The following is a 15,960-nucleotide window of genomic DNA, read 5'->3' as shown; positions in this document are numbered from 1 at the left end:
GATACCCAAGGCTCTGCATTCTGTCACTGAGCCCTGTTCTTTCTTTGTAGCAGTTATCAGGAGAAGTCGCATAAACACCAGCCAGGAAGTTCCCGGAGCTCAAGAGCTTTGACTGTCTTGTCCATGACTGAATGTGTCTTGACTAGTGCTTATAGGGATTTAGAAAGCTATGATCAGCTGCAAAGCCAAGTTTGAGGAGAAACTTACCAATTTAAGTTTCTTAAACTTAAAAAGATTTAAGCCTTCAAAGAAAATCTAAGCCTTCATAAAATTAAGGCTTAAATGAACATCTGAGGAGCATTAATTTGAGCTGAATGTCAATGCTTTCAGATCAACGTGAGAGGAAGAGTGAGTTTGAACGTGTGCACACGTTTGCATGTAATAAAGGGGGGAAACATACAGATTCAGGAAACTGTTTGGTCAATGCACACTCCACTTCCCTGGGAGTCAAGTCAGAAACCCAAAAGTAAGCTCCTCAGCCTGGTCCTTCCCCTTCAGTCTCACCCTGGCTTATGACTTTTAGGGCAAGAATAATACTGACCAACCCAAGGCTCTTCCTGCCCCAGGAGTCTTGGGGTAGGGTTCCGACCTCTTTCTCAACATATCTAAGCCAAGGCATAGGCTGACTCAGAGGCAGCCCCTAGAGTCCTTACCTGTGTCCACTCCATACCACAGTCTCCTACCCATCTAGATCTGTGTTGAGTGGCAACTGTTTCATGAAATAAGGAGAAGCAGAACCTATGAAAATCCCTCCCCTGGAGCATGAAAGGTGGAGGGCCCTTTGCCACTTAAGTCATATATTTCCTCATTGTTTCAATCATGTATAGCAGTGGTTCTCAACTAGGGAAGATTTTGTCCCCAAATGGATACTTGGCAATATCTAGAGACGTTTTTGGTTGTCACAAAATGAAGGGGGGTGGAATGCTACTCAATACCCTACAATGCACAGGACAGCCTCCCCACAACAAAGAATTATCCCACCCCCAATTTTTTATGTAATCTCATCAACCCAACATGGGACTCAACCTCACAACCCTGAGATCAAGAGCTGCATACACCACCTCCTGAGCCAGCCAGGCACCCAACAAACCCTGTTTTATAGCCAGTGCATATACTACGTCATTAAATAGAAAAGAAATTAATAAATAAAAATTTGAGTCTGTGTGTCTCTTTTGGCTACCAGGACTGTCAATGAAAAACAGAAAGTAAGAAAACACGCCTAAGGTGCGCAAGAACCAACCATAGAATAAAATGGAGATTTTCAACGTTCTAAAAAAAAAATCAGCTTTCACTTAAATTAGGTCCTCCAACATGTGAGCAACCATTTGCAGTCAAAATGCCAAGTCAATGTGTTCTGCCATGTTACTGGTCCTCCTGGCAGTTGGGATATTCTTGGAGATGCAGCCATAAAGAAAATTCTCCCTTTGCAGTCACTGCAAATATCAGACTCTTTCTCCACTCAGAGATAAGCAAAACAAAACCTGCTTTCAAGCAAAATCAATTGTTCTTTGGGTACCTTTCTGAGGGAAGCCTTACCAGGGATGTGGGCTCCTCCATATGTGATGTTAACGTCATAGTCCCCTGGAGCAAAGGGGACGTACTCAGCGCTGCAGCTACCATCTTTGTTGTCTCTGCAGTTGATCTTCGACTCTGATGGGCCTTCGACAGTTATGCCAAGCCCACCAATTCCTGCCCCTCTGGAAAGTGTGGAGAAGAAAGCACAGTGGTACTAGTGGTTCATGCTAGTCTGCTTATTGCCAAAACTATTTAAAATCCCTCTATAAACGATCCCATGTAGCCAACCTGACTCAACTACTGTGACACCTCTCACACAGAAGATTTCTCAACAGTATAAGACAGATTTAACCTCTCCTTTCTGATGCTTATTCTTCTTTTGATTAAAAAAAAATTTTTTTTTTAATGCTTATATTGGGTGGGTGGGGGAGAGAGAGAGACAGCAGGAGAGGGGCAGAGAGAGAGGGACAGAGTGAGAATCCCAAGCAGGCTCCACGCTGTCAGTGCAGAGCCTGACACAGGGCTCGAACTCACAAACCCTGAGATCATGACTTGAGCTAAAATCAAGAGTCAGATGCCCAAACAACTGAGCCACCCAGGCGCCCCACAAGAGGCATACTTCTAATATCTCACCTAACTATGAGATTGGCTATATATATTTCTGCATTATCAAATTAAGGCGCTTCCATCTAGTTCTGGTTTGCTCAGCAATTTTATGACTATCACCAAGGGCTTTCTGGTAACTTTTTGAGTACCAGACTCCATGACACATATGCAGAATACACCCGTAAAACTCAGAGCAGTTAAACTACCTAAACCTACTCTTTTTAGAGAGTCAACACACAGAACCCAGGACCCTGCTTACCTAGTAACCACGGTGAAGACATTGGGTTTGTTGGTAAAGGCCTCTTTCAACCCAGGTCCTTGGGCTTGAACCCGAGATGGCTGGCAGCCTTCGGTTACAGCCACTTTGAAGGGACTATTTGGGACAGGTACATCATCGTAGGTCACCTCCACTACATGGAGACCTGTTCAAAAACAACAAACAGAAACATATTTGTACAGGAGTCACCTATTTGTGGGAAATAACACTCTACTGCAGAGTTTCACCTAGTACCCACACCTACCTGCTATACCATGTTATTTGCAACAAGTGGGTTAAAGAAATAGTACAACATCGGTATGATTTGATTCTTTTTAAATGCACTTGTTTATTTATGCTTTCTGTTCACCTGACAGACACATAACTCTCCCTCCCTGACACACATACGCACAAGGTCTCTCCTCCAAGCAAATATCACTACATCTGTATTCAAGTTAGTCATCTTAAATGTATTATCCTGATCTGGAAACACTCCATGCAGTCATTAGCCAAGAGACAAAGGGGGAATCCATGAAATAGAATATACATGCATTTACATAAAGAGATTGGAAGTATCTGCACCAAAATATTTATAGGAATCACATATCCAAGTAATGAGGATATATGGTACTTTTAATTTTTTACCTTTTTGTTATTTATCAAATTAAAAAATGTTTTTATTAATGTTTATTTTTGAGAGACAGAGTGTGAGTGGGTGAGGGGCAGAGAGAGAGGGAGACACAGGCTCTAGGCTCTGAGCTGTCAGCACAGAGCCCAGTGCGGGGCTCAAACCCATGAACCGCAAGATCATGACCTGAGCCAAAGTGGGACGCTTAACTAAGTCACCCAGGTGCCCCTCAAATTTTTAAATAATTTTAATATTCAAGAAATAAATTACATAAAACAAATTCTACAAATGGGCAATACGCATGACATCACTCATAACCTGCTCGGGTGAGCCTGAGGCTAAACCTGGCCCAAGTGTCAACATATAAGGAGGCATTATAGGGGAGGGAGATTTCCACATGTCCCTGTCACTTTGTACATGCCTCTGCTGAGACAGGCCAGACGCATGAGGCAGGAGTCAACACCAGTCACCAAATGAAATGGCCCAGCACAGCTATGAACAAGGGTCATGTCCAAGGAGAAATCAACTCACCTTTCTCAAAGGGCGTGTACTCCACCTGGTAGGTCCCATCGGCATTGTCTGTGACGAAGCACTCGGTAGAGGCCCCTGAAGGGTTGGCAACATGGGCTTTGATGTGGTCACCCCCAACCTGTGTCAGGGGCCGTGAGTCGACCGTGAAGTCGGTGGTGGCCTCACGAAACACATCTGCAGAGCAATCACACAGATAAGAACGTCACCAATACCTGGGACCCAGGACCAAATCCAAGAACCAAGGTTCTTGCACTTCAGATACGTTAGGTCTAGTTTCAGTGACAGCAGACAACTGTTTTCTCTGACTCTCAAAATCAACAGTATTAATGACCACCTCCCCCTACTACCACCCTGCAAAAGCTTCTTCCTCCCGGGTAGTCCGTGGAAGCCCCAGTGAGAACACAACCACTTGTACACTTTTTGGACAAAGGTGGGGTCTGGGGACAGGTTAAAGGGAAAAGACAGATCTTCTCTGCAGCAAGTATGGTATTAGCACCACATCTGAAACCTTTTCAATTCAGTGTCAAAAATGAAAGATCTTGAATTTCCACATAAAAATCAAGGTTTTTAACTCTGCCAGAGAAACAGGAAAATCTGCAGGCAGTGCTGGGTCCTGTTCCACAGAGAAACAACGTGAGGGTCAGGCAGCAGAAATGCCATGTGCCCACTCCTTTGCCGTGGTCCTTCTCTTCTGGATGCAGGAGTATAGGTGAGTGTTTTCCTACACCCCACCTGGCCCCAGTTGGCATATGAGTTCAGAGCTCCACTCTGAGCTTCTGGGGACCCCTAAGTCCCAAGCTATTTTGCAGCTTCCCTCTCTTTATGAAACCTACCTTTTCCTTCTATTCCTGGCCCAAAGACTTTGACCCTGCTGGTGTCCACAGCAGGCTCCACCTTGACCCTGGTGGGGAAGTGGGGCACAAGCTCGCCACCATACTTCATGGTCAGTGTGTACATGCCGGCGGTCAGGGGCACATAGGTCACCGCATAGGTGCCGTCTTTGTTGTTTTCAATACAGACTTCGGCTTTCGCTCCCGAGTCTGACACGGCTTCCAGGCCCAGGGCCCCGGGCCCTGCTTCCGAACAGTCAACACTCAGCAGCCCAGCTTCGCCCACTTTCCCATGCTGGAGACCTGGCCCCGAAGCCACGACTTTAGAGGGGTCGAAAGGCATTTCAATGTCGGCTTTGAAGGGAGAACCAGGTATATGGACTTCTTCAAAGAGAATGTTGACAAAGTACTCCCCGGGCTTTGTGGGCAGGTAGGAGACAGAGCACGTGCCATCGCCATTGTCAGAGCATTCAATTTTGGCCTCGCATGGGCCTTCCACGGTGAGGCCCAAACCTCCGGTGCCCGCTCCTTTGGTGTCAATGGTGAACTCCGCAGGCTTGCCCACGAGACCACCTTCAAGGCCAGGACCATGGGCCTTCACCTATTTGAACAGAGAATAAAAGTCGAACTGTGCCTGATGCTGGAGTGGCTGCTCGGCCAGCACCACCTCACACCCCAGCCTGCAATCAGGCCTCTCAGCTGAGTGGCCCTTCTCCCTGGGGCCTAACTCATGTCACACAGACCCGAGTTAGAGCCACGGTGCAATCCAGGCTGCAGATGGCTACCAAAGGGAGACACGGCTGCAAGCTCAGTCAACACTGAAAGCTACAGCACCGAGGCGTGGCCCTCTGAAGCCCGGCATGTGACTTCCACTCTGCCGTGCCCAGCATTCCCGAACCACAGGGCTGGAGGTGGAGACTAACAAACACACGCGGGGCTGAACGCTTGTAGCATGGTTTTATGGGCCTCCCTGTTGCTTGGAAGGCTACACCTCCCTCAACAAACTCCACATAATAAAAAACTGCAGTGGTGGATACCTGCCCTTCTACATTTGTCCAAACCCATAGAATGTAGACCACCAAGAGTGAACCCTTGTGCAAACTACGGATTTGGGGTGAACAGGATGTCAGCGTAGGTCCATCAGTTAGGACAAATGTAGAACTCTGCTGGGTGATGGTAATAATGGGGAGGCTGTGCACATGCAGGCACAGGAGGTATGAGGGAAATCTCTGTACCCTCCTCTCAATTCTACTAGGAACCTAAAACTGCTCTAAAAACAAAAATCTAATAACATTTTTTTTAATTTATTTATTAAAAAATTTTTTTTGAATGTTTATTTTTTCAGACAGAGAGAGAGAGAGAGAGAATTTGAACGGGAGAGGGGCAGAGAGAGAGAGAGAGAGGGAGAGAAAGAACCCCAAGCAGGCTCTGTGTTGTCAGTGCAGAGCCCGACACAGGGCTTGATCCCACAAACCATGAGATTGTGACCTGGGCCGAGGTCAAGAGTCAGATGCCTAATTGACCGAGCCACCCAGGTGCCCCACTCATATATTTTTATATTGTATTATACAGCTTCTGCAGGGTGAGCTCACTCTGCATGCTGGACGCTGGCCTCCACCCACACTATCTCACCTCACCCATTCAGGCTCACCCGTTATTATGCTAGCAAATGAAGGGCTAGAACCCAGGGACGAGGCCCTCACCGAAGCCTCACCACCAGAGAGAGAGAGAAGACGAGCAGTGGGAAGGACGGCAAGCTGCCCAGGGACCAGGGACCAGGGACCCGGGACCCCCCCCGCCACCCCGCCAAGGCTGAACTGTAGGACAGAAAACTTCCGTCAGTCGTTGAGAATGGACTTTCCTCAGAAAATGATTTTCTAAAGGTCTTTGTCAAGCAGGATCGGTGAAGGACCACAGTGTTATATTTGACAACAGGAGACATATCCTGGTACAAAAACACAAGCTAACCTTGGTGGGATCTGGTGGCAGTGAGGCCTCCACCGTGTAGGGGCTCCCAGGCACGGGGTGTCCATCGTAGGTGACGTCTACAGCGTAGAGCCCCTCCTCGCGAGGGATGAACTTGGCTGTGCTGCTCTCCCGGCCCACCACGGGCGCCACCAGACACGGCACGACCTTCCTCGAGGGGCTCAGGATCGTCACATCCAGCTTCCCCTGGCCTCCTGCCCCGTTTGTGTCAATGGCGAACTCCTGGCCCTTCCCGACTTCGACTCCTGGAAAAGGGGAACATGCCAAAGTGATGAGCTGACCCTTTTCAGCAACAAGAACAACCGAGAGCAAAAAACTGACAGTTCCTTGGACATGAGGTGTTATCTCAGCCCAGGCAACAAGCAGTGGCTGATATCGAGGACAAGAAGCAAGACTGAGTAGGGATAATCAGCATGTACCTGGATAATAACCAGTACAAGAACAATTATTAATTAATGATGATATCGATAACAATGATAGCTGACACGTACTGAATGCACTCTACACCCTGGCACATCATCTCATTTAATTTTTAACACAACCCCATGGGGTATTTGTCAGCGATGGCTTTAACAGATGGGAAAACTGAGTCTCAGAGAGGTTAAGGAATGTGTCCAGGGTGACACCCAGCAGACCAGAAAGGTAGGACTCAAACATAAATTTACCTGATCTCACAATGTGCTCTGCTGACTGGTAAATTATAATCTGACACTGTCCTCTACTTACTTCAGGTGTTAACTTTATATCAAAACATTCCCATAAGCCAATGTTTTATTTACTAACTCTTGGCAGCAAATTTAATCCTACAGCCAACAAGGCAAAAGTCACAGAGCTGGCCGGTACAGGGGCACTGAGGCGAGTCTGAGGAAGTGACTCTCTGTACTGCGCTGATATCTGAAAGTTCTCTGCAAAGCAGGGCCACAGAAAACCCATGTGCTGTATTTGACAAAAACAGGGGAAGGACTTTGAACCAAAAGGAAAGCACTTGGGAGCACAGGGCCTCCGCCACAAGCCAGGGAATTCCTGACTCTGGAGCCTCAGAGCGCCATGGCCCAAAGGCTTTTCTAATCGCCATTGTGCTTTGCCTGGTCTGCAACTGAAGCCCTAAGTGTCTTAGAGAAAAAGCAACAACGAGGAGACACATGAAAAGGACTGGACAGTGACGATTCATATGCTCAGAGCTGGCTGCCCTCCAGGGACAAAGCCAGCATCCATTTCTTGCTTCAGAGACCCCAGAGCTGGGAGGTGGCTCATGCATTTGGGTCACAGGTCAGTGAAGGCGCTCATCAAAGGTCCACTGAGACCAAAGAGGCCTGCCTTGGGGGGTATGCACTGAGCCCCACGTGACCCTGAAATCAGGTGAATGTGTGCCACCGAGGCATGGCCGGGTTGCAGCCACACAGCAGCTCATGCCAACAAGGGGACATAGGTGTGCGTGTTCTCCAGGATGCAGTGCTGATGTCAAAAGGCAGGCTGAAGACACCCGGGTATGGCAGGATAATTTTAATGCAAAATAAACATTGCCAAATGTTTTCTGCTGGCACATATGCACATATAGATGCAGAGAGAAGGTCTGGAAGGATAAAAACTGAACTGAAAACTCTAGTTAACCTAAGGGAGAAAAAAAGGTAGCAGAGTGGAGTTTACCCTCAACTGTGATGTTTTTTAGATGAAAATGGATTTATGCATTACTTGTATAAAAAAATAATTCTATGATTACGTGTTGAACTTCTGAAGGTGAGTGATAACAACATCAGTGTTCACATTATACTATGGTCTTTACTTTTGTATGTTTGGAATTTTCCCTAATAAAATAAATTGAAACATTTTAAAATAAATGAAATGAGTTTGTACTGATAAGATACCTACCAAGCTAAAGGAATACTGGGATGGGGCTGGAGGGATGCATATACTTGTGGTTTCTGAGCGCCAGGGAGTTGGCTTTTATGCTAGACTGTCTACCCTCGTGTGGATTCCATGGCCAAGGACAACTAGCACAGTAGAAACTCACCAGAAATCAATGTGTCCCAACTTCTCTATGTAATGAAAGCATCCCACTGCGAGGCCAGCAGTTACGGAGGCCTGGCTATGTGCCAGCCCCTGAATCAGGAGCTCTTATTTAACTTTCAAAATATTCCTGTGAATGTCAGTGTTCTTGATCTCCCCTCCCCGACTCTAAAAATGAGAAGACCGAGGCTTGGTGAAGTCACAGAGGTCAGGGAGGTTCACAGAGCTCTCCTACAGCATGGCCCCAATCCACACCCAAGTCTGTCCCACTGCAAAGTCTCTTAAGGCAGAATGTTTCTCTGCAAACTGTCCTTTGAAGGGAATCTAATTGGCAGCCCCAGTTGATGGTCTTCAGTGACCTGCCCCCCCTTCATCCACACACTTACTGTTTTCCAGCCCATTAATTTTTATCTTGCTCAGATCCAGTGGAGCAGCCACACCCACGGCGAAAGGGCTTTTAGGGATGGGGTCGCCACCATAGGTAACCAGAACCTGCATACTGCCCTGGAACGAGAGGAAACAGAGTGCACCTTTGGGCACCAATATCTAACTTGTTGTTTAAACCTGCCTTCCAGATCCTTCATTCTTCCAGAGACACAGGGCACTTGACTCCAGTAGATTTAGAAACATCACAGATATAGGGGTGCCTGGGTGACTTAGTCAGTTAAGCGTTCAACTCTTGGTTTTGGCTCAGGTCATGATCTCATGGTTTGTGAGTTCGAGCCCTGCATCAGGCTATGTGCTGACAGCATGGAGTCTGCTTGGGATTCTCTCTCCCCTCTCTCTCTCTCTGCCCCTCCCCCTCTCACATTCCCTCTCTTCCTCTCTCTCTCAAAAATAAATCAATAAACTTAAATAAAATAAAGTAAAATAAAATAAAGAAACAGCACAGATACGTTTCTCTAAGCTTCCAGCACCACGGCAAGAACAAGCGAGAAAGATAAAACCAGAGCAGCTTATAACAACAGGGACGACTTAATAAGCCTACTGTGCTCTGTGCTTTTAAGCATTTCCTTGACTCAATCTCCAAACAGTCCAAAGGGGTGGTTTCCCACTGTCATCTCCATTTTTTCAGGAAAGGAAACTATAGCTCAGGGAGGTAGAGTCACATGCCCCAAATCACATACCTGGTAAGTGTGAGAGTCGGACCTCCCACCCACAGCACCCAGACCAGTGTCCCAGCTGCTCTGCCACACTACCTCCACCCAGCACACACCTGACTGTGGCCATGGGGAAAGCTGCTGGGTATGGGGGCCTCTAACTGAACAAAATCAGTTTTTTCTACATTCTGGAAATCAATTTCAGGCCACCAGATGGTGAAAGGGATTTGCAGACTGGAGTTATTCTAGGACCACCGTGTAGTCTCGAAACTCCATCTATGTCAAGGAAAGAAAGAAAAGTTGCAAGTGCAGAGGGGACCACATCTGTGGGCTTGGCAGGCCCCTTGCTAGTAGGCCAGGGGTCACGGGAGCACAGTACGACCATATGTGCCACGGATGTTCTCCTCCGGCCAGTCCTGGCCCACTCACGTCAGGCTTCCCCTCCCCAGTCAGCTAAGCAACCCCTGCCCCCCGCCCAACCAAGACTCCATGAAAGCCCATGGCTGTCTCAGTAGATTAAGATCTCCCTCACCTTAAACATCCAGGCATAACATAAGAGGACGTGGAGGAAATCTGGGGGCTCACCAGAATTTAGGCTCTGCTGAAAGCTGTCACTGATCAAGTGTTAAAAGGGTGTAGATTTTGGCCTATATATATTTTCTCACATTGCTTATAATAATAAAAAAGGGGGGAAGAAGCCAAGAAAGAAATTGATTGCCATCATTGAAGGAGGGAGGATTGATTCTCCAGGATTTATTAGCACTGCAAACACACTAACTGGCCCCCTGCCTCAAGGGTGTAACATTTCGTGGTAAAATGTACACAGGTCAGATCCAACAGAGCTGAGAGCCAGCCCAGGGACAGGAAAGGTCTCCTCTCTGTAATGAGGAAGGCAGGAAGTGATCCATTACTTCAGCCACCATGGCAATTTCATCACACCAGCTCTTCCCAAGCTTCAATGTGCCCACAAGTCCCTAAATCCTTGAAGGCTAGGCCTCACAACTAACCAGAGGTCATGGAAAAACTTCCTTCCCCACCAGCCCCTATAAGTCTTCTCATTGCGTCTCTGGTGCACCACACAAGGAGGAAAAATCCTCTTTCAATTAAGCCTACCCATCCCATAAAAGAAAGTATGTTCAGGGGTGCCTGGGTGGCTCAGTTGGTTGAGTGTCCAACTTCAGCCCAGGTCATGATCTCACGGCTTGTGAGTTCAAGCCCCGCGTGGGGCTCGCCGCTGTCAGTGCAGAGCCGGCTTTGGATTCTCTGTCCTAACTCTCTGCCTCTCCCCTGCTTATACACTCTCTCTCAAAAATGAATAAACATTAAAAAAAAAAAAAAAAGTGTTCTCATTACCAGTAATAAAACAAAACAAAACAAAAACCCAGGAAATTAACTCAACCTCAAATAACTTAACAAGGGGGAGGAAGAGATCTGAAGAGATTTACCACCTGCAAGGGCCTGTAGCATTTTAAGGTTTCCTGTGAGGCCTGGCCAAGGAACAACCAGAGAGAGTAGTGATGTCAGGAATGTGTGAGCAGTGACCACTGGTGCATTTCACAAAGACCTTGCTGACTGCAGGTCAGTTTTATTCTCTCCCCTGTGTGCCTCTGAGACCTTAATCCTACCGTGCACAGCACATGAACACAAGACTCTGACTTGCGAGCTCAGGTGAGGACAGGACCAAGTGAGCTCCCCACAGCCCCCTCCTCCAGAGACCTCCAGAACAGGTAGGGCTCAGTGAACTCACAGGGTCTCCTCAAGGCACCCACCGTAAGTACGTGGAGTTTTTGATTCCCAGTGGCTTCTGACCTAGAAGGTCATGGAGCCGTTGCCACCAGCTTCTCAAAGCACTTGCTCTATGGGAGGGAGTATGGGTGAGAAACTGAAGGCTTTTGGGGACGCAGCCATCCAAAAGCACAGAAGGCAAACTCCCTGGGAGAATAGAGCATTGTGTCTTCTCCTTCCTAAGAAATCAAGCCTTTGTCTGACCTTTGGAGGATCCTCAAGCCCCAGTCCAACAAGGACACTCCACCAAGGCAAAGGGAGCTCTGATCACCACCTTCCGACGAGACCATGGCTGGTCTGCTGCAGGGAGGCATCACTCAGAGACCCTGCAGGGGACAGTAGCAGCCCGCAAGTGGCAGGGAGCAGGGAGCCAGCAATCAGGTGGGGCCACAGCTCCTCATACAGCACAGCCTGCATTCTGAGGGCGACAGCTCACCCTGGGCTAGAACCCACCACTGTCTCTTCACACACACTAAACAACTACACTTCTGGAAAGTTCCAGCCTGATATTCCCTAAAACCACCATAAGAAGGTGCACCTGTGGGCATCAGTCTTCAAAGTGCGCTCCCTGCCTCCACATTGGGCACGGTCTTCTGGGCTGACCCAGGCCTCCTAACCACATCCAAGGGCATGGCTCAAAAGGCAAGCTTATTTAACCTAATCTGGAGCTGTACGCTGCTCTTCAGAAAAGAGAGATCAAAGGCAAATGAGGATGCTTGGCCCCACTCTTGTGCAAAGTTCTTATGTTGTCTCTGCTTGTGAGGAGAGGCTCTATTTTGTGTATTCACGCTTTAAAGCATAAATCCATGCAGAGAACATAGAGCACCAGGCCCTATGCTCAAGAATGGGGATGGAAAGATATATATGCTTGTATATATATGACATGGTATCCCATCCTTGGGGAACTCACAGCCTAAGAGAAGAAATACAATCTATTTCCTTTGCCACAGAGAAATTGGCTAAACTGCAAGTTGCCCAAACAATGGAATGGCAAACCTTGCTCTAAACACCAAACCGGGACCAGAGAAGAACATGTGAGCCGTTCACATCAGAGGCAGTGACACACCAAGCCTCTGCCAGGCTCCTTAGACACATGACAGGCAGCATCTGAACAAATAGCTCCAAATGGCCACTGAGCCTGCAACACCCCTCAAACCTGCTGTCATCCAGAACTGGATGACTTTGACCTTGGGGTGACTTTGAAGTAAGAAGTCTCTCCCTCTAGCCTCCACCCTTGCCCCAACTGGCACCTGGGGCTTCTAGGGCAACAGGTTCTTAAGTCTCTTCTGAGGGTGCAGGTCAAAACCTGACTCTGTCTTAATGTCTGCAACTTACTTTGTGGCAGCCGAGCCAAAACTCAGAAAGGTTTATACATACAGGATAAAGCAAGAGTCTCAGAATGTTCTAGAAGAGTCTAAGTAAGACCTTGTGACCTTTCCAGTGTGCATGGCCATGTGTTCTGGTACCTTCTCCTAAGCAATGTGGAGAATTGGCAATAAGGATGATGTCAAGCTGGTGCTCCCAATGGTGAGGCTCCCAGCAGCCCTCTGAAGCATCAGTAGGAAAAGAATTACCCATTTAGCGCTTAGCAGCCTGCTGAGTAAAGGGTATTCTACCTACGAAAGTATTAATTTTACCACCACTAATAATGAACCCCTCATTAAGGTAAAAACAAAAACCACAGGGAGAACATCTGGAGATAAGAGGCCACATCTATATTGCAGCACATGAGAACTCACCCAGAGGACCCCTCTCACTGCCAGGGAGGCTCTCAGAGTAAAGATTCCATCTCCTAGGATGTGTAGCCCCCAGCGCAAGGGGACACCTAAGTCACCCCCCAATCCTTACTGTACCTCTCATTCCTTCCCACGAGACTCTAGGCAGCTCCTCCCTGAGAGGGCCAAGCAAGAGTGATGCTTCTCAGGTGGCGTTTCTGCAGAAAGCATCATCCCTGTTCTCCCACAAAGGGTACCTCACACAGGGGGACTGTTTTCCTCAGGAAAGAAGAAATCTGAGAGGTTTGAATGACCGTGTAGAACACTATGCATAAGTAGTAAAATCCAGGCTTTTTTTGAGGGTTATCTGTTCCTCAGACCCCAGAAGTGTGGCCAGGGAGTGAAATTTTGAACAAGTTAACATGAATGCATACACAGAGAGAGTGTTTCCTTGGTGCTTCCTGCCTAAAATAATCAGAGCCAAGTGGCCTGGATGGTCAGATCCTGTCTGTGTTCCTGAATTTTGTCAAAGGGAACAATCTGGGGCCCTAAATATACTATTTCGGGGCCGAGGAAATAAAGGCTGAATTCTCTTTGAGAGAGACCCACTACACCACCTTGTAAAAGGGTCAGCAAGGAAAAACAGAGTCATGGCCATTCCTTCCCCTGTGAGTAATTAAGAAAAGACTAAAGGAAAGGCAGGTGGTAAGGATGAGCGATGTGTGTGAAATAAGAGGGAGATACTAGGTGCTGAATTCCAAGAGCTCACAGTTTCCCTGCTAAAACCCAAAATGGACGTGGGAGATTGGGATGGGGAGATACGGGCTAGCTTCCTGCTTGTTCTTAGGGAAACCTTCAGGTCCTCCTCACAGAACCAACCAGGCCTTTTGCCAGAACCTCCCAGAGAGGCTCAGAATGACAGGCGTGAGAAGCCGTAGCCCACAGAGGAGCACTACAACAGAGCACAGATCACACCCTTGGTGTCCAAAGTACCCAGTACAGCACTGAGGGGGAAGGGGCCTGGGTGGGGGGCCAGGGGACAAGGGAATGGGAAGAACCCTACCTGCTGGGTGGGTGTGTATTTAACGGTGTGAGAGTAGTCGTAATTGTCGATGATGTCCAAATCCTTCACGGCGTCTCCAGGAAGGGGGCTGCTGAACTGCACATTCAGTGGGGCCTTTCCAGCCCCTTTGGTATAGACAGTGAAGTGGGTCGGTTTCCCATTTTCCACACCTGGAAGGATATACTGTGAAGTGGGGAGACAGGCCTGGTTGGAGTGGTTTCACTTTTATAACCAGTCTGACGGGTTCCTCAGCACCAGCTCTACCAAAGCAGTCAGCGACACGGGCTGGTGCTTGGCCACTGCCAACAGCTTGGGCAGGAGCACTGCCCCGACAGACACCTGCCTTTGGTGGAGAAGAGTCCCTCGAGGTCCCTGGACCAAACATGTCCATTGCCACTGGCCTGTAGAAGGCCTCCAGGAGTCGTCTTACCTGCTTTGCTGAGCCCTGGGCCTTCTGCCTTCACTTTGCTGGCATCATGGGAAGGGTCAACTTTCACTCTGAAAGGGCTGGCGGGGATTTCCTGTAGGGGAGACACTGTCTCAGTAGGAAAGTCCCTGAAGCATCTGCCAGAGCTTAGCTTTCTGCCCAACATGAAGGGGGAGACCTCTGTGACTCTGGTGGGTGGTGGTGAGCAAACTTCTGTCACCATGGGCCAAGCCTTGCAATCTAGCCTCAGGTAGTGGCCAACAGGTGTCACTTACGAATGCCTGGATCCCTACATCACAGGCTTTGACCTGCTTACTGCACAGCTAAGGGAAGGTTTCCCACAAATGAATCTGAAAACTCTGAGCCTTTAACAACAAAGGTTGAGTACTTAGAATGTAAGAAATACTACCAAGAATAAAACCCAAACAATAACATATGGATGGGGTCACGGGGAAGGAAATGTTCTCCAGGTACAGCTCAGAGCTAAGGTTTGGGGAATGCAAGGAGCTGATCAGAAATAGAATGGCTATAATTCTTCAAAAAGAAAGTTGCAGGGGTGCCTGCACGGCTCAGTCAGTTGAGCATCTGACTTCGGGTCAGGTTGTGATCTCGAGATTCATGAGTTCGAGTCCCACATCAGGCTCAGTGCTGTCAGAGCGGAGCTTGCTTTGGATCCTCTGTCCCCTTCTCTCTCTGCCCCTCTCCCTCTTGTACTCTCTCTCAAAAATAAACATTTTTTAAAAAACTAAAAAAGAATGTTGCAGATTATCAGAATAAAGGCGGAACAGTTTAACTGGCCAAAGTTAATTCAAGACCAACACCTTCAGGCACTTTCTCTTAAGATTCCAATCTTTACATGAGGTTAATATGAATCATCTGGAGTCCACTATTCCCTATGTTAGGTACCACTTGCCTTATCCTCACTATCACATGTAAATATGAACTCTATTTGAAAGTTCAAAGCTCCTCTCCCTATAAAAGTTTGAGGGCCAAGGCCAAAACCTTTGCTTCAAAGAGGATGAAGTAGAACACTTCTAGAAGTTCATTACATTTCAGTCAAAAACTTGATGAATGTTTATAACAAACCAGTCTCCTTCCAGAGAGCCCTGCTGTAACCACTGAATACGCTGTGCCTCACTTTGGTTAGAAAGTAGTAAAAACTTAATTCTGGGGTTATTTTTTTTCCTTCATGGTGTTAAGGAACCAGAGAGGAAAACTATTAAGCAGAATTCTCAAGACAATGCCCTATTGCTAAAAAAAAAAAAAAAAAAAAAAAGGAAATACACACACAGGTGGCCAGAAAGAACCCAGGCCCAAACACACACCTGAGATGCAAAGAGAACTTTGATAGTGTATCGCCCGGCAGCAGGAGGCACATATTTGACCGTAAACGTGTCATTGGCGTTGTGAATAATGTCAAAGTCCACGTCTTCCTCATCCTCACTTAACACCCGGGCATCACATTTAATGCCAACGCTGACATCACCTGGAACAGACCAGCTTATGAGCGC

The 15,960-nt window shown here is 47.7% G+C and overlaps 1 protein-coding gene across 4 annotated transcripts in view; it reads right to left on the bottom strand.

Moving 5' to 3' along the window:
- FLNB (filamin B) overlaps positions 1-15,960 on the bottom strand; it is a 143,250-nt gene that overhangs the window by 42,340 nt on the left and 84,950 nt on the right. For all 4 annotated transcript variants that reach the window (XM_030307090.2, XM_030307088.1, XM_030307089.1 and 1 more), the window contains exons 16-24: positions 15,775-15,935; positions 14,453-14,543; positions 14,023-14,192; positions 8,746-8,863; positions 6,335-6,597; positions 4,370-4,967; positions 3,537-3,710; positions 2,381-2,543; positions 1,537-1,697 (exon numbers count right to left, since the gene is read on the bottom strand). In XM_030307090.2, the coding sequence (XP_030162950.1) occupies positions 1,537-1,697; positions 2,381-2,543; positions 3,537-3,710; positions 4,370-4,967; positions 6,335-6,597; positions 8,746-8,863; positions 14,023-14,192; positions 14,453-14,543; positions 15,775-15,935 (1,899 nt within the window). The remainder of the gene's footprint in view (positions 1-1,536; positions 1,698-2,380; positions 2,544-3,536; positions 3,711-4,369; positions 4,968-6,334; positions 6,598-8,745; positions 8,864-14,022; positions 14,193-14,452; positions 14,544-15,774; positions 15,936-15,960) is intronic.

Source organism: Lynx canadensis, chromosome A2 (genome assembly GCF_007474595.2).
Source record: "Lynx canadensis isolate LIC74 chromosome A2, mLynCan4.pri.v2, whole genome shotgun sequence".
Lineage (NCBI taxonomy): Eukaryota > Metazoa > Chordata > Mammalia > Carnivora > Felidae > Lynx > Lynx canadensis.
The sequence above is the reverse complement of the archived record's forward strand: the minus strand, read 5'-3'. Positions and strand labels throughout refer to the sequence as shown.